At 40.3% G+C, this 20,895-nt stretch overlaps 2 protein-coding genes across 2 annotated transcripts; one reads left to right on the forward strand and one right to left on the reverse strand.

The window, feature by feature from the left end:
- Positions 1-8,559: 8,559 nt before the first annotated feature.
- LOC133655830 (uncharacterized) lies at positions 8,560-11,215 on the forward strand. Its single transcript, XM_062056379.1, has 3 exons — positions 8,560-9,011; positions 9,326-9,544; positions 9,849-11,215. Exons 1-3 carry the CDS (start codon positions 8,746-8,748, stop codon positions 10,000-10,002), a joined length of 639 nt encoding a protein of 212 aa, XP_061912363.1. The 5' UTR covers positions 8,560-8,745; the 3' UTR covers positions 10,003-11,215.
- LOC133655829 (uncharacterized) lies at positions 10,060-20,015 on the reverse strand. Its single transcript, XM_062056378.1, has 11 exons — positions 19,879-20,015; positions 14,992-15,284; positions 13,825-13,935; positions 13,590-13,704; positions 12,563-13,413; positions 12,208-12,394; positions 11,844-12,092; positions 11,554-11,678; positions 11,140-11,186; positions 10,907-11,055; positions 10,060-10,779 (listed from the first exon to the last, which is right to left on the reverse strand). The coding sequence occupies exons 2-11, from the start codon at positions 15,151-15,153 to the stop codon at positions 10,592-10,594; spliced, it is 2,184 nt and encodes a 727-aa protein (XP_061912362.1). The 5' UTR covers positions 15,154-15,284; positions 19,879-20,015; the 3' UTR covers positions 10,060-10,591.
- Positions 20,016-20,895: the final 880 nt, after the last annotated feature.

The following is a 20,895-nucleotide window of genomic DNA, read 5'->3' on the forward strand; positions in this document are numbered from 1 at the left end:
GTGAATGTCCATTTCGCGTTCTCGACTCTCATTTTCAAGAGGATATAGTATCCGAGGTGGTTTAAAATACAAATCTGTGATCCACAATAGAAAAAGGAGAAAGTGTGGAATCCAATGAACCCTTGTACCTAAGTTACGGTCAGAGCGAAAAAAGATACGTCCTGCACTACACTCTAGTCCTTCACTCTCACGTTCCTCATCCACAAATCTTTCATCCTGGCTTAAATTAATGGGGTAATCGTCGCTTTCTCGGTCCGAATCGCTCTCGCTGCTGGTGTAAACAATGGGGAAATGTGAGGAGCCTTTCAACCTGTGACGTCACGCTACTTCCGGTACGGGCAAGGCTTTTTTTTATCAGCGACCAAAAGTTGCGAACTTTATCGTCGATGTTCTCTACTAAAGCCTTTCAGCAAAAATATGGCAATATTGCGAAATGATCAAGTATGACATAGAATGGATCTGCTATCCCCGTTTAAATAAAAAAAATTCATTTCAGTAGGCCTTTAAAGTCATGCCAAAGTGTGCCTCGCAGCGTTTATTTTTATTGGCCCTAGTATGTACTAGGGCCAATAATTTGTATGTAACTTCAAATGTTCTAATTATGAAATACAATTGCTTTCATACACACGTATGAAAGCAATTGTTCAGTAGAAATTTAAGATATTTTTCCCACATGTTACATTAAATATTATACACAGCAGTAACATTCGCAGATGCATATATATAAATAGTTTTTCACCCACAGAATTTATGAAGGTTTACGTTACCTATTGTGTATCGATTCTATACTATGACAAGACGGACCTCACCTGTCATGAAAAGTAAAAACAAATGTGTCCAATGTTCTGTGCCATAGTTTATTTTTGTGTGATTACAATACTTTTGGCAGGGCTTCGATTTTCACATGGCCCACTTTTCATAGGATTTGGTTTGTGTATACTATCTTAGTTAAGTGTATGGCCAAAAATTTTCATGGAGTTCAGTCTCTTCCCCCAATATCACAATCCTTCACATTTCATGTTGTCACAATGAGTCAATCCAAATCCAAGCACGTGTTGTGCTTGGATTTTGCTCCCAAAGCCCTAATGTGTCTGTTTTTTGTTTATTGAACAATTTAAAGATATGATATATGAACAAGTCAAGGTTTTTGATTTGTCTTCATGTGTATATTTGTTTTTTCAGTACCTACCTTGTCCTTGGAGAATCACCATAATAAGTTCAAAGATGCTCAGTCCAAGCTTCGGTTGACCTTGTGAAACTTCCTACAATTTTGAAATGTCTCAGTTTATGCACTACTGATGTTTGAGGAGCTTCTCTTTAAATTAAGTCAATCACAAACTCCTCCAGGTGGAGACTTGAGACCTGATAGATGCTTTGTTTGGAAGTCAATTCAGACGCCTCAAAAACTATGTTTCTATGTAGACAGGATGCTTTGTGACATAGACATGCATCCGGTCTCCCCTAGAGGGGTCCTCTTCAAGGTTTCTCATAGTCATTCACATCGACGTCCCATTGGGGTTGTGAGTTTTTCCTTGCCCTTATGTGGGCTCTGTACCGCGGATGTCGTTGTGGCTTGTGCAGCCCTTTGAGACACTTGTGATTTAGGGCTATATAAATAAACATTGATTGATTGATTGATTGATTGATTGAGAACCATGATCTTCGAGGGCAGTGGTTGTCAAACCTTTTTCACCAAATACCACCTCAGAAAACACTTCGCTCTGCAGGTACCACCATTATGACCACCCTGAGAATACAGTAGCATAGAAGGCCGAATTATCCCTTAAAAACAAAGCCAGAAGTTTTTATTTAACAAGTACATTTAATATTTTTGGCCACTGTAACATTATACACAGTTTGAACAGTTAACACTGAATATAAAAAAAATTAAACACTACTTAAATGATTGATAAGTGATTCATTACTTTACCACTAGATGGAGCCTGTGTACCATTAGTGGCAGAGCCATCCTTGACTAGTGGTACATGTACCACAGTTGAAAATGACTGTTTTAGAGCACATGCTCCTTAAAGGGGAACTGTACTTTTTTGGGGAATTTTGCCTATTGTTCACAATCATGAAAGACAGGATTGATGTTTTTTTTTTTTAAAGCATTCAAACATTAAATGCGATCAAAAGTCGGCTTACAATTGAGCTTGAGGGAGTTGCTCTATTCTGCCTATAGAGCCTTTAAAAACACCCAAACCCAACATTAAGGTTTTATATACATTATGTAAGTACAAAACCCAAAACTAGTTAAGTTGGCACATTGTGTAAATCGTAAATAAAAACAGAATACAATGATTTGGAAATCCTTTTCAACCTATATTCAATTGAATACACTGCAAAGACAAGATACTTAACGTTGGAACTGGTAAACTGTATTTTTTGCAAATATTAGCTCATTTGGAATTTGATGCCTGCAACATGTTTCCAAAAAGCTGGCACAAGTGGCTAAAAAGTCTAAGAAAGTTGAGGAATGCTCATCAAACACTTATTTGGAACAACCCACAGGTGAACAGGCTAATTGGGAACAGGTGGGTGCCATGATTGGGTATAAAATCAGCTTCCATGAAATGCTCAGTCATTCACAAACAAGGATGGAGCGAGGGTCACCACTTTGTGAACAAATGCGTGAGCAAATTGTCGAACAGTTTAAGAACAACATTTCTCAACGAGCTATTTTCCATCAATCTATTTTCTACCGCTTGTCCCTTTTTGGGGTCGCGGGGGGTGCTGGAGCCTATCTCAGCTGCATTCGAGCGGAAGGCGGGGTCCTGGACAAGTCGCCATCTCATCGCAGGGCCAACACAGATCGACAGACAGCATTCACACTTGCATTCATACACTAGGGCCAATTTAGTGTTGCCAATCAACCTATCCCCAGGTGCATGCTTTTGGAGGTGGGAGGAAGCCGGAGTACCCGGAGGGAACCCATGCAGTCACAGGGAGAACATGCAAACTCCACACAGAAAGAAAAAGGACTTCACCATTTACGGTCCATAATATCATCAAAAGGTTCAGAGAATCTAGAGAAATCACTGCATGTAAACTGCAAGGCCGTGATCTTCGATCCTCCAGGCGGTAATGCATCTAAAACCAACATCAGTGTGTAAAGGATACCACCACATGTGCTCAGGAACACTTCAGAAAACCACTGTCAGTAACTCCAGTTTGTCACTACATCTGTAAATGCAAGTTAAAACTCTACTATGCAAAGCGAAAGCCATTTATCAACAACACCCAGAAACGTTGCCGGCCTTTCTGGGCCCAAGCTCGTCTAAGATGGACTGATGCAAAGTGGAAAAGGGTTCTGTAGTCTGACGAGTTCACATTTCAAATTGTTTTTGGAAACTGTGGACGTCTTGTCCTCCGGACTGTGACAGGCACAAAGTTGAAAAGCCAGCATCTGTGATGGTGTGGGGGTGTATTAGTGCCCAAGACATGGGTAACTTATACATCTGTGAAGGCGCCATTAATGCTGAAAGGTACATACAGGAATTGGAGCAACATATGTTGCCATCCAAGCAATGTCTTTTTTATGGACGCCCCTGCTTATTTCAGCAAGACCATGCCAAGCCACATTCTGCACGTGTTACAACAGCGTGGCTTCATAGTAAAAGAGTGCGGGTACTAGACTGGCCTGCCTGTAGTCCAGACCTGTCTCCCATTGAAAATGTGTGGAGCATTATGAAGCGTAAAATACCACATTGGAGACCCCGGACTGTTGAACAACTTATGCTGTACATCAAGCAATAATGGGAAATAATTCCACCTGAAAAGCTTCAAAAATTGGTCTCCTCAGTTCCCAAACGTTTACTGAGTGTTGTTAAAAGGAAAGGCCATGTAACACAGTGGTAAAAATGCCCGTGTGCCAACTTTTTTGCAATGAGTTGCTGCCATTAAATTCTAAGTTAATGATTATTTGGAAAAAAACAAAAAACATTTCTCTGAGTTCCAACATTAAATATCTTGTCTTTGCAGTCTATTCAATTGAATACAAGTGGGAAAAGATTTGCAAATCAATGCAGCTGAGATAAGCTCCAGCACCCTCCCTCGATCCTGTAAGGGACAAGCGGTAGAAAATGGATGGATGGATAGATGTATTATGTTTTTATTTACGATTTATACAACGTGTCAACTTCACTGGTTTTGGGTTATGTATATATGTACTGTAGTAATGGGAACATTTATAATAACATTTAATATTTACATATTTTGATCATTTTAAGCATACGCGGCACAATCTAAAAAATGCATCACAACGTTAGCTCTTTTTTTCAACAGCATCACTGATTTCTACTCACTACAGACTTTAAGAGCCAAAAAATCAAAATGTTAGCTCTGCACAACCTCCAAATCCCAAACGTGTTTCTCTGAATGGGGAGGCATCTCTCACTGTCTTGTACATGCTTAAATATTACAGGACGGGACGGCATGGTGCGGTTGGGAGAGTGGCCGTGCCAGCAACCTGAGGGTTCCTGGTTCAATCCCCAGCTTCTACCAACCTCGTCACATCCGTTGTGTCCTTGAGCAAGACACTTCACCCTTGCTCCTGATGGGTGGTGGTTGCACACCATCAGTGTGTGAATGTGTGTGTTAATGTGGAAATAGTGTCAAAGCGCTTTGAGTACCTTGAAGGTAGAAAAGTTATACAAGTATAACCCATTTACTATTGACACATTTATTGAAATATCGCCACTTTAATTTTCTGGTTCAAATTGTAGTTTGTGACACAAAATGTGGTCAATTAAAATTGATCATGGACTTTCACTTATACTGGACCTATGGCAACATAATTGGACATTACTATTGTACTATAGCTGCAACACCCTGTTTCTACCACAAGGGAGTGCAAATGCAACATAAGGTAATGTCCAACTGTTGAGATTAAGTAATTTACACAAGCGGTAGGAAATGGATGGATGGGTGGATGTTTAAAGGGATGCCAACACAAACCTAATGGCTAAACTGTATGAATAGGCTGTAGAAAGTGTGGGGGGTGGCGTGGAGCGGCTGTGCCAGCAACTTTCTAGGTCCGATTCCAGCTTCCATCATCCTCGTCACTGCCGTTGTGTCCTTGAGCAAGATGCTTTCCTCGCCTGCTCCCAGTGCCACCCACACTGGTTTTAATGTCGCTTACAGATGTAGACAACGGGTTTCATTATTTAAAGCCCTTTGAGCCTCTCGAGAAAAAGCGCTATATAAATATATTTCACTTCACGAGATGAAAACGTTTTACTCCAGTCTCGACTAGTAAACAGGTTATAATCTTTAGTCTATTAAGGTCCATGCATGGTTGTCTCACCAATCCATGATAAATACATGTGATTAACTAACTATGAGGTCAAACAAAGAGGCATGTATGTGTCTGTGCGACTTGTCCAGGGTGTACCGCGCCTTCCGCCCGAATGCAGCTGAGATAGGCTCCAGCACCCCCTGCGACCCCAAAAGGGACAAGCTGTAGAAAATGGATGGATGGATGGATATATATATATACAATATAGCCTCTGTGTTTTTTCCTGACCTAACGTATATTCCGCTCTATCCCGGTATTGAGCACTGTATTACGGACAAACCATGGAAACCTTGACTATATATATATATATATATATATATATATATATATATATATATATATATATATATATATCTACATTGCCAAAAGTATTTGGCCACCTGCCTTGACTCACATATGAACTTGAAGTGCCATCCCATTCCTAAACCATAGGGTTCATTCAATATGATGTCGGTCCACCTTTTGCAGCTATTACAGCTTCAACTCTTCTGGGAAGGCTGTCCACAAGGTTGCGGAGTGTGTTTATAGGAATGTTTTACCATTCTTCCAAAAGCGCATTGGAGAGGTCACACACTGATGTTGGTCAAGAAGGCCTGGCTCTCAGTCTCAGTTCTAATTCATCCCAAAGGTGTTCTATCAGGTTCAGGTCAGGACTCTGTGCAGGCCAGTCAAGTTTATCCACACCAGACTCTGTCATCCATGTCTTTATGGACCTTGCTTTGTGCACTGGTGCATAGACATGTTGGAAGAGGAAGGGGCCCGGTCCAAACTGTTCCCACAAGGTTGGGAGCATGGCATTGTCCAAAATGTTTTGGTATCCTAGAGCATTCAAAGTTAATTTCACTGGAACTAAGGGGCAAAGCCCAACTCCTGAAAAACAACCCCACACCATAATTCTTCCTCCACCAAATTTCACACGTGGCACAATGCAGTCCGAAATGTACCGTTCTCCCGGCAACCTCCAAACCCAGACTCGTCCATCAGATTGTCAGATGAAAAAGCGTGATCCATCATTACAGAGAACGTGTCTCCACTGCTCTAGAGTCCAGTGCCGACGTGCTTTACACCACTGCATCCGACGCTTTGCATTGGACTTGGTGATGTATGGCTTAGATGCAGCTGCTCGGCCATGGAAACCCATTCCATGAAGCTCTCTGCGTACTGTACGTGGGCTAATTACAAGGTCACATGAAGTTTGGAGCTCTGTAGCAACTGACTGCGCAGAAAGTCTTTGCACTATGCGCTTCAGCATCCGCTGACCCTCTCTGTCAGTTTACGTGGCCTACAACTTCGTTGCTGAGTTGCTGTTGTTCCCAAACTCTTCCATTTTCTTATAATAAAGCCGACAGTTGACTTTGGAATATTTAGGAGCGAGGAAATTTCACGACTGGATTTGTTGCACAGGTGGCATCCTATGACAGTTCCACGCTGGAAATCACTGAGAGCGGCTCATTCTTTCATAAATGTTTGTAGAAACAGTCTCCATGCCTAAGTGCTTGATTTTATACACCTGCGGCCGGGCTAAGTGATTAGGACACCTGATTCTGATTATTTGGATGGGTGGCAATATAGTATGTGTGTATATATATGTATATATATATATATATATATAAAAAAAAAAAATATATATATATATATATATATATATATATATATATATATATATATATATATATATATATATATATATATATATATATATATATATATATATATATATATATATATATATATATATATATAAATCTTTCTCTCCGGCTTCTAGTCTGGTGCAGCTAATATATTAAAATATTTTTATCTTTTCAAATTTAGTGGGTACGTCTTGTATACCGGTGTGGCTTATAGTTGGGAAAATATGGTATTCAAGGATGTATACCCCTGAAGTAAATCTGACAAGTTTTCTTTTCCTTTTCAATGTATGCAGCATGTAACAGTAGGATTGATGTGGACATTTACACATGTGGACATTTATTTTTAAAGTGGCTTATCAAAATAAATAATGTGACCAACCAACTGTAGAATAAAATTTGTGAAAGTGGAACCATTAAAAGACACAAAATAGATAAATTATAATAATTTAATAAAATCCATCCATCCATCCATCCATTTTCTACCACTTGTCCCTTTCAGGGTCGCGGAGGGTCGCTGGAGCCTATCTCAGCTACAATCGGGCGGAAGGCGGGGTAACCCCTGGACAAGTCGCCATCTCATCGCAGGGCCAACACAGATAGACAGACAACATTCACACTCACATTCACACACTAGGGCCCATTTAGTGTTGCCAATCAACCTATCCCCAGGTGCATGTTTTTGGAGGGGGGAGGAAGCCGGAGTACCCGGAGGGAACCCACGCAGTCACGGGGAGAACATGCAAACTCCACACAGAAAGATCCAGAGCGCAGGATGGAACCCAGGACCTTCATATTGTGAGGCAGACGCATAAAATTAAATGTAGAAATGGACAAAAACGGTAATATTTGAGGCATTCCTTATATTTTCAATAGGGTTTAGGTTTGGCTACAGCTGCTGAATAGCATTAGCATCCATGTGGAGGATGTACTTTACAAATAATGCTCCTTGATGTTGACCCACTAGTCAACATGAACTGATTGCTTCAGTGTTTTCTACTACAGGAAGCTTTGTATCTTATTTTATTAATCGCGCTGAGCTTCTATCACATTGCTATTGCCATTGGTTTTCAGTCAATGAATGCAATGTCAACACCACTGATGGAATTATCACTTCTGCTATTGGTCCCATTGTGTTTATCTACAGGCACAGTGAAGTGAGAAGTACTTCATTGCTTGCCTTAGTGATGCCGGGCAAAGTACGGAGGTGCAAATTGGCTCAAAACAATGCAAAAGTGTGCCACATCTCAATGGATTCAATGCATATGATTTGTTGTGCATGGTGCAGTTTACCGCTTAAGCAATAGTTTTCTATGTGCTTTAAACTACAACATCATTCAGTATAGGTGATTAGAATAGAAACTATCCTGTAATAATTGTGTGTTACTGTCATATATAAGTGCCTCACTGCCTTTATCATGAACCATCCAGCAGATCTAAGTAGGTCTTAATTGTTCATTAGTTATGTAGTTAATTATGTCATTTCAATCAATACAGAATCATTCCATAATGAATTACCAGTTCTATACGACCTCAGGGGCATTTGATTGTAGAATTTCAAACTATGCATGAGTCACATTGACATTAAAGGCCTACTGAAATGAAATTTTTTTATTTAAACGGGGATAGCAGATCTATTCTATGTGTCATACTTGATCATTTCGCGATATTGCCATATTTTTGCTGAAAGGATTTAGAATAGAAAAACGACGATAAAGATAGCAACTTTTGGTATCTGACAAAAAAAAGCCTTGCCCCTACCGGAAGTAGCGTGACGTGGACAATTGAACATATCCGCAAAGCTCCCTATTGTTTGCAATGATGGCCGCCAGATCTGAGAGCGATTCTGACCGAGATAGCGACGATTTCTCCATTAATTTGAGCGAGGATGAAAGATTTGTGGATGAGGAAAGTGCAAGTGAAGGACTAGTGGGGAGTGGAAGCGATTCAGATAGGGAAGAAGCTGTGAGAGGGATAGAGCCATATCGCTTTGAACCCGACGCTGATGAAGACGGTCAGGAGGACGCTGCTGCTATTGATGCTGGAGGAGCACACGACATAGATCGCCTTGAGAATACAGAATGGTAATATGTTATTTATTTATAGACTAGTTTTAGTTTGTGGCCTAGTCTTGCACTGTTACTGTTAGTGTTACAACTTACACCCCAGGCCTATCTATACACTAAGTATCTATCATTGACACAATGTCAAACCTAATTAATTACCCATTATTTCTATGGGCCACAGCTCCATATACCGGCAATACTAAAAATATGCATGCAGATTAATAAGATCCACAACAAGACAATGATAATATTAATTATTCCACATGTTTGCAGATTGCAGGTGTCAATAATATGAATTGATTTACAAATATTATGAACATTTCTATTTCCAGGTGTACATGTCAAAACTGTGTGAACATGGAGACAGTGGCTGAGTGTGTCTGCTGTAGTGAAATAGAGGCAGTGACCAGAACGATGGAGGAGGAGGGGGTGAAGACGTGCATCATAGACCACCATGGCTTTCCATCTGTGTGTCTGGATGAATGGGTGCTGCAGACAGCGTATAACGCCTACAAACAGCAATATGGCATGCTGCAGCAACAGCAAAATGAGTGAGGCACTAATAAGTTTAAATAATTCTTTATTCTATCAACCTTTGGAAGATAAGTCAGAATGAGCACTTTCTTATCTTATTCTTATTCTGTGAAATGTACTGTGCTACAATGCACATGACATTATATATCATAGAAGTATTACATAGATGGACCGTAGATGTCAACAATATTTACAATTTACTGCAACAGTAAATGACAAATGAATAGAATGCATGACAATGTCTTTTGAATCTCAGAGAACAGTGAGTCACTGTGTATCCATGTCCGGATAATAACAGCTGCCATCATTTGCTACTTGCAGGCGGAGACGACACACAGCCTATCGACAGTTTGTCCGCTTCTGCTGGGGATATCTGGGAAAGGACATAAGGGTGGTACTACCAGCTTGTGTAGTACATAAGATTAGGACAACATTCCCATCGATGGACTACACGGGGTTCCAAGACGTGCAGTGACTGCAACAGAATCTACATGGCCACTGTACTTAATCAATAAAATCAATCAATCAATCAATCAGTCAATCAATCAATGTTTATTTATATAGCACTAAATCACAAATGTCTCAAAGGGCTGTACAAGCCACAACGACATCCTCGGTACAGAGCCCACACACGGGCAAGGAAAACTCACCCCAGTAGGACGTCGATGTGAATGACTATGAGAAACCTTGGAGAGGACCGCATATGTGGGTAACCCCCCCCCTCTAGGGGAGACCGAAAGCAATGGATGTCGAGTGGGTCTAACATATTAGTGAGGGTCCAGTGGAGCCAGCAGGAGGCCACCCCGAGCGGAGACGGGTCAGCAGCGCAGATGTCCCCAACCGATGCACAGGCGAGCGGTATACCCCGGGTCCCAACTCTGGACAGCCAGCACTTTATCCATGGTCACCGGAATAACCCCTCCACGTGGGGGGGGGGCAGAGGAGAAAAGAAAAGAAACGGCAGATCAACTGGTCTAAAAAGGGGGTCTATTTAAAGGCTAGAGTATATAAATGAGTTTTAAGATGGGACTTAAATGCTTCTACTGAGGTAGCATCTCTAACTGTTACCGGGAGGGCATTTCACACTTACCGAAGCGACTCCTGTGCTTGGCGATGGCTTCCTCCTTGTCTGGCTTCTCCAGTTCATCGCAGAGGAAGGGAGGCACATCCACAGTGACGCTGAGTGGTGTTCTCTCGTCAGGGGTCTGTCTGCAGCCAGCAACAACCTCCCTGATCAAGTCATCTACGTAGCCTGCAAAATACAATTGTACATGTTCCTGCTCACAACATAATATACTCATGGAGAGTGAAACTTGACAGTATTATTATCATGATACAAAGTGTCAAGTGTTTACATGTTTTGTGTCCTCTACACTTACGGTATGTTGGCTCTGTCGCGATTTTCTTGACCACATGGCCCCCTGCTTTATACTTCGGGTAGCGTACTGCATAGCGCTCAGCACCCGCTTGTGTAGTGGCTATAGGGCGGCTCGAATTTTCGTTCCAGTGCAGCCCAGCAAGCAGGTTCCTAGGTGTGGTAACAGAATAATGTAATAATTAGTACTAAAGTATGGCACACACTAGTGACACTTAGATTAGTGTGGAAACATACCTGCACAGCATTCCGATGTATGAGAAGACATACATTTTCGGTGCGAACTGTATAAGATAAAAGACACTTTATTCAGTCATGCGTCCATACAATGTGTGTGTAAATTTATAAATTGTTTGTAAATTTGAATACAAATGTTTGTGTATTAAACTGTTAATAGTCAGCTATTAAAGCTTGATCTCCTGCAGTAATGAAGCTGTTTTGTTTTCAATGTTAACACCACGCCAGAATTGTTTGCAATCTTTCTCACCAAGATGCCAGCCACTATGTTGGACCTCCAACATTCTCTTGCTTACACTGACTGTATCAAGGCTTCATTTAGTATGCTCTAGTATTTTGCTCCCTGGCCACCAAAGTCCTAGTGGCAGGTGGTAACCACCGACACCACCTACAGGCGATCAGTCTAATTCTCACCTGTATGACAAGGCTATGGAACGCCTCCACCTTGGAAGTCTGGTGTTCACCCGACAGCATGGCGATATCTTTTAGCAGGGACTTGTTGTTGACCACCTCCTCCAGTTTCACTGCTGAGCGTGAACCTAAACATAAATTTAAAATAGAACAACGTTTCTACAAAAATGTTCCAGTCAACTTAAACTGGTTATTTACTTACAAGTTTATCTGAATTTTTTGACTTTCAAAAGATGTGCAGGAAAATACTGCTAGTCCCTCACTGCTTTCGGGCAACTTATTTGCCTACTCACTTTGTTTGAGCCATTTCTTTTGCCGTTGCAGTTGTCCATGAGTACAAATTGGGAAGAGGTCGCCATGGTCCTTGTGGATGTTCTGAATGTGTCGCTCCACAGACTTCCACTTGGCAACCAGAAGTTCCCCCTCTCCAGGCGGTGTAGACACTGCTGCCCAGTAGAGGTGGTTGATTATACTTTGCACCCAGGGCTTCAGGTCTTCACAGTCCTTATGCTTGGCGATGGCCTTCAGTTTCTTTCCGATGGCTACAAACAGAAAAAAACAGAAATTTGTGGATTAAATACAATATCGCATTCATCTGATCACTGATATGTACACACTACTTCACAACTTGTCATGCATACAAATAATCCAACTAACATTTTGCAACATGCCAGATGTCATAGCAGTGCCGTGTATTGGGCATGTTTTCACGAATCCATTTAGCGATCTGTCTGTGTCTGTCTGTCACCAGCACCCCGACATCCAGGTCCCAGCTGATCAGCAGTTCCACCATCCTCTTCAGTCCTTCCATCTCCATATGGTAGCTGCCAAGACATTCGTTGCTCTGAAATATATATAACAGAAAAGGAATGAGCAAAGAAAAAAATGAAAAAGGGGCTTAGTATACATTGAAATGGTTAATGTTATTAGACAAATTTACTAGGATAATTCTGGAAAATCCCTTATCTGCTTATTGTGTTACTAGTGTTTTAGTGAGATTATATGGTCGTACCTGTACAACCTGAAGGTCGAGAACCACATTGGCCACAAGCTCCATTGTGGTGTAGGTACCGAACTTGGCGCTGTGTCCCGGACTGTCTGCTCGCCCATCACCACAAAGGACGAGGGGTCGGCCTTCCACCTGCAGCATGGTGAGGTGCGTCCGTTGCTGTTCCTCCCACACCTTTTTGATGGCTGGCTGCAGGATGAGCTCCTGGTGGTTGAAAAATGTCCTCTTCACATACGTGACCACTCCGATGCTGTTCAGCACTTGCAACACCTTGCCAGAAGATGCCCCAGCGAAGAGGATGCCAGCAGACAGCAGGATGTTGCCCGCGGCATAAGGGCCAATGTTTGGCTGGCTGCTCCAACTACTCCTCTGGTCACATGATGCACATTGAAGAGTCATGGTCAGCTGTGTACCGTTCGAATCCCAAGAAGGGCTTATGTCCTGGCTGCCACAGACTGGACAGTGACACCACTTGACGAGACTCTGGAGGCACGACTCAAAGATGATGTACTTCGGTTCCTTGTGGCAGCCCTCTTCATGCATCTGGTGAGTACATGGGCGATCTGGCGACCCGTCAGATTGACACGGATCCGATGTCGTTGACTCACTCGGCACATAGCTGTCATCGGAAGAACCACCAACAAAAGGCGCAGTGGGACTTGATGCTGGTCCTTCATCAAACAATGCAGGAGGTGGTCGTAGCTTGGCTTGCATTCCAGACACACCTGGAGCTGCTATGTTAGTCTGCATCTCGGGGCTGTCAGATGGAGCTGCTACACTTGACAATGGGACTTCACTAACCCTGGCCGGCCGAGCTCTAACCCTCTCGAGGATATCTGGGGTCACCTGGTGTCCTAGCAATAAAATCAAGCACAAGTTGTTTTATATAATCTGTTAAAATTAAACTAGAATCACATAATAATTATTGTCTTTGAATCACCTAATTTATCTGTCTACTCTACTCTGCACAGGCAGCGTGCAATGTGTACTGTGATGTGCAGAATCATGTTCGTCACCGAAATAGACATACCCTTTGATCTATGATGTATTTTCCCTGTTTGGGTGCTCTTGCTACTGGTCATTGCTGTTGGTGCTGTCCCAATCGGTACCCAGTCCGTCTGGCATCCTTGTTCTCTTGTATTTCCCTGGAAATGGAGAAACAGCTACATGTAATATGGATACCTCATTTACATTAATTATGAATACTTTTGGATTGGGCTTGAACTGTAATCCATTTGAACATTGATTAGGAAAACAAATCGAACCTGATCTTGATCGCCCTCCTCATCAGGCAAATCTAGTGCCATTGCCATTGGTTCATCCACCGCATCCGCCACTGATGCCGTAGTCGTACTGTCCATGATCTGATCTATTGTCTGTAAATGTACAAATGTACAATACTTTATATTATTGTCTATTGTAATCTATTGACAGTATTGACACTATTGACAGTAATGTCAGTAAATGTACGATACTTTATACTGCAGAAGAACTTGACTAGAACTTGAAGCAATAATTATATGTAGACTATTTTATTGTTAATTTATTTCATTGTTCATGGAGTAGTCCAGTGGTTCTCAAATGGGGGTACGCATACCCTTGGGGATACTTGAAGGTATGCCAAGGGGTACGAGAGATTTTTTTTTAAATATTATAAAAATAGCAACAATTCAAAAATCCTTTATAAATATATTTATTGAATAATACTTCAACAAAATACATGTTTAGAATTAAGTTCATGAATCCAGATGGATCTCTATTACAATCCCCAAAGAGGGCACTTTAAGTTGATGATTACTTCTATGTGTACAAAATATTATTTATAATTGAATCACTTGTTTATTTTTCAACAAGTTTTTAGTTATTTTTATATCTTTTTTTCCAAATAGTTCAAGAAAGACCACTACAAATTAGCAATATCTTGCACTGTTATACAATTTAATAAATCAGAAACTGATGACATAGTGCTGTATTTTTTTTCTTTTTTTCAACCAAAAATGCTTTGCTCTGATTAGGGGGTACTTGAATTAAAAAAATGTTCACAGGGGAAAATCACTGAAAAAAGGTTGAGAACCACTGGAGTAGTCTATGACTGTGTGTGTTAGTTTTGGTTGATTGATTGAGACTTTTATTAGTAGGTTGCACAGTGAAGTACATATTCCGTACAATTGACCACTAAATGGTACCACCCCAATAAGTTTTTCAACTTGTTTAAGTCGGGGTCCACTTAAATTGATTCATGATACAGATATATACTATCATATATATACTATCATCATAATACAGTCATCACACAAGATAATCACATTGAATTATTTACATTATTTACAATCCGGGGTGTGGAGGTGGGGGGGTTTCAACAATTGAGAACAAAGAAATGGATATTGGAACAGTGTAGTCTGACTATGAAAACTGGATATCAAGATTCTTACCCTCTTCCTTTCCCTTTTGGCAAATGCAGACCTCATGTGCCCAGTCTGTCCGCTTGTGGAGGGGGTCGGGTGCTCCGGACTTGTCCGTGGTCTATCGAAAATAGTTGGCTTCGCACCTTTCTTCAGCACGAGTCGACGAGTGCTGATTCCCATTTCTGCCATTCGCAAGGGACCCTCTTCGAAACATGATCTTTCGAAATGTTCGCTGCATAATACACTGTACTTCGTATGTGTCGTCCAATCCAACCGTGTTCGCTTGACTTCTTTGTTCCATAGTAAAGCTTGGCCGCCATCTTTTGGGAAAAGAAACAATGAAACACCGGTTGTGTTTTGGTTTGTGTTGCTACATCCAGCAGCAACACACCGCTTCCCTACAACTCTCTTTTTTGCAGTCTCCATTGTTAATTGAACAAATTTCCAAAAGATTCACCAACACAGATGTCCTGAATACTGTGGAAATTAGCGATTAAAACAGAGCTGTTTAAATTGGGAGGGACCTATTCCAAGATGACGCGTTCAACTGCCTTCGTCACGCGCATACGTCATCATACCGCGACGTTTCAGCCGGATATTTCCCGGGAAATTTTAAATGTCACTTTATAAGTTAACCCGGCCGTATTGGCATGTGTTGCAATGTTAAGATTTCATCATTGATATATAAACTATCAGACTGCGTGGTCAGTAGTAGTGGGTTTCAGTAGGCCTTTAAACTCAATATTTAATGATTACCCTCCCTGATCATATGCAAATATTAACCGGCTGAAAGAGACTTGTACTGTATTTTTGTGTTTGTTTTAAAGGCCTACTGAAACCCACTACTACCGACCACGCAGTCTGATAGTTTATATATCAATGATGAAATCTTAACATTGCAACACATGCCAATACGGCCGGGTTAACTTATAAAGTGCAATTTTAAATTTCCCGGGAAACTTCCGGTTGAAAACGTCTATGTATGATGACGTTTGCGCGTGACGTCAATGGTTGAAGCGGAAGTATTCGGACACATTGTATCCCAATACAAACAGCTCTGTTTTCATCACAAAATTCCACAGTATTCTGGACATCTGTGTTGGTGAAGCTTTTGCAATTTGTTTAATGAACAATGGAGACTGCAAAGAAGAAAGCTGTAGGTGGGATCGGTGTATTAGCGGCTGGCAGCAGCAACACAACCAGGAGGACTTTGACTTGGATAGCAGACGCGCTATCCGACGATCGGGTGAAGTCCTTCGTCGCACCGTCGATCGCTGGAACGCAGGTGAGCACGGGTGTTGATGAGCAGATGAGGGCTGGCGTAGGTGGATAGCTAATGTTTTGTAGCATAGCTCTGACGAGTTAGCTTCAATGGCGTCGTTAGCAACAGCATTGCTAGGCTTCGACAGGCGGCACAGCATTAACCGTGTGGTTACAGGTCCAGTGTTTGGTTCGGTGTCTACTGATAGTAGTATTGTTCATCTTCTGTCTATCCTTCCAGTCAGGGGCTTATTTATTTTGTTTCTATCTGCATTTAAGCACGATGCTATCACGTTAGCTCCGTAGCTAAAGTGCTTCACCGATGTATTGTCGTGGAAGTAAAAGTCACTGTGAATGTCCATTTCGCGTTCTCGACTCTCATTTTCAAGAGGATATAGTATCCGAGGTGGTTTAAAATACAAATCTGTGATCCACAATAGAAAAAGGAGAAAGTGTGGAATCCAATGAGCCAGCTTGTACCTAAGTTACAGTCAGAGCGAAAAAAGACACGTCCCGCACTATACTCTAGTCCTTCACTCTCACGTTCCTCATCCACAAATCTTTCGTCCTTGCTCAAATTAATGGGGTAATTGTCGCTTTCTCGGTCCGAATCGCTCTCGCTGCTGGTGTAAACAATGGGGAAATGTGAGGAGCCTTTCAACCTGCGACGTCACGCTACTTCCGGTACAGGCAAGGCTTTTTTTATCAGCGACCAAAAGTTGCGAACTTTATCGTCGATGTTCTCTACTAAATCCTTTCAGCAAAAATATGGCAATATCGCGAAATGATCAAGTATGACACATAGAATGGATCTGCTATCCCCGTTTAAATGAGAAAATTTCATTTCAGTAGGCCTTTAAGCTTATTTTAAGTAATATATATCTCAGATGTAAGTTATTTAGCCAAGCAATTGGGGTTAATATAAGAGTGTCTGGTAAAAAAAAATAAAGTATGTGTAAAACGTATTCACAAATTAGCACTTTTGTCCTGGACTTCAGAAATCTTGCTTAGATTTCCACTTTTAGTAGTGAAGCATTGATTGCAATTACAATTTCAATTTTAAGCATGACGACAAAGACATGTATATATTTACATATCAACATAAATGGCTTCAGTAGGTATGACTAAATCCAATTGAAAATCTGTTTGCTCACCTCAAGCATAATAATTTTCACTTTATTTTATTTATTTAAACAGGCAATGCTACAATAAAGCTCTTGTGGGGCTCTTGTACACGGACCACAAACAAATGGGCCCCCTGGGCTTTTGTAAAGCTTAAAGTTTAAACATGCAAAAACACCATCATAAATGTTAAAATAATATTTATATAGCTGTGAAAGTTTAATAACGGGGTTGCTTGAACTACCTACGCCTATCAAAAATGTAAAATGGTTCGTTCCACTTGGATGGCAAACCTAGCATGGAACACTTCACTCAACACAAATGTCATAATGTCTTTAAAGCTCACATTTAGCATTCACACACAGCACCTACATTTTGAAACAAGGATGCAGTGATAGAAGAAAGGTAAAAATAAAAAAATCCATATGTGGCAGCAACAGAAAGTTATGTACAAGTTTCACTTTTCCACCACGTTGTACGTGACTGTGGTGTGTTCAAAGACCCTCAATTAAAGTTACAAACTGTTTGAAAAAAGGGTTTGTATATTCACTATATCAAACATTATTCTAACTGACCTCTTTTGTAACACAATTAGTGAATGAAGTGTACTTTTATAATTGTTTCCCCATATTTCTACACAATAACTCAGCCATCGAAACACTATGGTCTAATCACTTGAACGGGTTTGTGGTGAAAATGAAATTTTGTTGTACTTGTGCAATGACAATAAAGAGCATACCATACTAGTGAGAAGTCGAAAATATGGAGTGATTTTTGGTCCAATACATATTTTGCTTTATTCATTATTGACGTGTTTCTTGCCACTTTATGTTGTATATTTTTTTAATACAATATTTATGTTCCTGTGCTTTGTACTGTTTCCTTTCCAGTGTTTTTATTTTAAGTTCCACTTCTTGTGTGTCTCCTTTCGCCACCTATTCTCCAGTCTGAGGGCCTGTCCCCACAGAACCGCTTTTAGTTGGAAACGGTGAAGCTATGGTTGTGACTCATTTTTGAGAGAACACTGGGGACACATTTATTTTTTCCACCCACAACAAAAACGAAACGCAAACGTTGCTGTGGGGACATGCTTTAAGAACTGGCTTTCTCACGTGTCCCTGATTGGCAATCAGGACACACCTGTTCCGGGTTGCCAATCATTGTTTTGCTTTTTGCAGCATATAGCTTGCTTGCTTTATTTGTTTCAGCCTTTGTGTACACTTCCCTGTTTCACTAGCTTTTTGTGTTCATGAATACATTTTTACCTGCACTTCGCCTGCCGTCTCTGCATCTTGGGGTCAAGACCAAGCTTGGCTACACTGGAATGTATATAACCATACACCAAATTATTTAGGAGAGTTTATGTAGTTATGTTCTCGATATGTTAATCCAATCTTTGAAAAGTCAAACACCTAATTAAGTTTTTCACTAGGGCTGTCAAAATGAATGCAATACTAACGCGTTAACTTTAAGTTCCTTTTAAAGCACTATTTTTTTTAACAGGAAAATCCACGCACACGCGCCCTTTTTGAACCCTCGGGCCATTCCGTAGTCGGGGGAAATTGGCAGCATTCATTAGTTACTGATGAGCCACAAGCGGGAAAATAGCAAGCAGAAATGGACAAAGAAAAGGCTACATTATGGAAATACCAGGTCTAAAGTCATGTCAAGTTGTTCTCCGGACAAGACGAGACTATTTTTTTTTTTTTGCTGTGAGCTGTCTTCACTGCCGCAAATGCCTGCTTGTAGGTCACGGTGGAGCTTCACTTCCATGTTTAGATTACTGTGAAGGTGCAATAATAACATAAACTATAGATTGTTGCTGTAATTATTTTACTAAGCTGAAATAAACGCTCAGCAGAAATGAAAGAATGTACATAGAAACTTTTTATTGCAAACAGTTATGTCTGTCGCCAAAACATGTCGAGACACCTTCTCAAACCAATCAGACACTTCCAACTTCAAAATAAAAGCTCTATTCTTTACATCCGGTGTCACTACAATAACAAAAACAATGTCTTACATTACGATCATGCTTTGTCAAAGATGTTTTGTAATGTAATCTGTGACATTTATACTACAAAAAATGTTAGCACGTAGTGTTTATTCTTTTATGACATTTTGGTTGATATTCCTCAATTACACAATGCTTAGCAGGCTGAAAAATAAATGTTTTCAATAAGTTAAAACATTGTCACGCAGATATATGAATACAATTAACTTGTACAACATGTAATGTACAACATTTCAGAAGCATTTATTCAGGTAGAAATATCACAGATTACATTAGCAAACATCTTTGACAAACAAAGCATGATTGTAACAATTCACATTAAGTGTTATTGTTGCGGTTCAGTCGAAATTGACTGAGGGTCAAATGGTCCTTTATTTTACATCCTTCACCGTTTGCCCAATGACCAACGTAAGAGCTAATGAGCAAGCATACAAGATAAATGGTACATTAGAATACGTTGTACTTAAGCATTGAACGTGTGTACATTTAAAACAAATTACACAACTGCAACAATTTACCTTGTTTCTCTTTCAACTGGCGCTAGAATCCTTTTAACTGTTAGTTTTCTATTTCACCTTTGCATATACTCTTTAGGCTTAGTGTCGTCCTAACTGTGAGATTGAAAATCAACAACTTCCTTTTCTGTTTTCCTTCGTGAGTTTCTTAACACAATAAAAGCATATCCGCTTGCACAACCTTCAAAATAACAGTCAAATATTACATAGCTAAACATCAATACATTTACTAAACTGCATTTAACAGTTGTACCTTACAGTTATTGATGCGTGAAGCTGGCAGTCCAACAGCTGGAATACAAATTATGTTTTTCTACAAAATACCAAATCTGGCAAGACACCAACGCACTGCAGGTATTTTTATTAAATTGTCATTAAAAGCTTGTTTATGTCCTTTTTGTGTTGAGCTGTTTAAATAAGTATACGTTTAAAAAACATTTCATTAAAGCAAGCTAATTGCTGAGGATGTCACTGTGGCTTGTGCAGCCCTTTGAGACACTTGTGATTAAGGGCTATATAAATAAACTTTGATTGATTGATTGATAATTGTCCAGTCATGGTGTTCAAAAACTCAAAAAATATTTTTCTGGGTTTCACTTTTTAATGATAAAAAATTATATATCTTAATTTTCAGTAAACTATGTGCAATTAATCCCGATTAAAAATGTTAATTGTTCGACAGCCCTAGTTTTACATGTGTTTTAAAAAGCTGGTTGTTAGTGCATGTACTCATACCAAGTTTTTGTGAACAGGAGCAAAAAACGTTATGACAGACCGACTTAAAAAAGGGAATGGAATTTAAAAATGTTTTACTGAATGAGACACCCACAATGTACATGTAAATAAAGAATGTGGGATCTACAATATTAACAATGAATGATAAAACACTGAACATTGACAGCATATGAACGTCACACACCCTCTCAATAGACATATTTTACAATCAAGCGAAACGCAACTCAAAAAATATCTTTCTAGGTTTCACTTTTTAATGAGAAAAAATTATACATCTTAATTTTG

Source organism: Entelurus aequoreus, linkage group LG08 (assembly GCF_033978785.1).
Source record: "Entelurus aequoreus isolate RoL-2023_Sb linkage group LG08, RoL_Eaeq_v1.1, whole genome shotgun sequence".
Lineage (NCBI taxonomy): Eukaryota > Metazoa > Chordata > Actinopteri > Syngnathiformes > Syngnathidae > Entelurus > Entelurus aequoreus.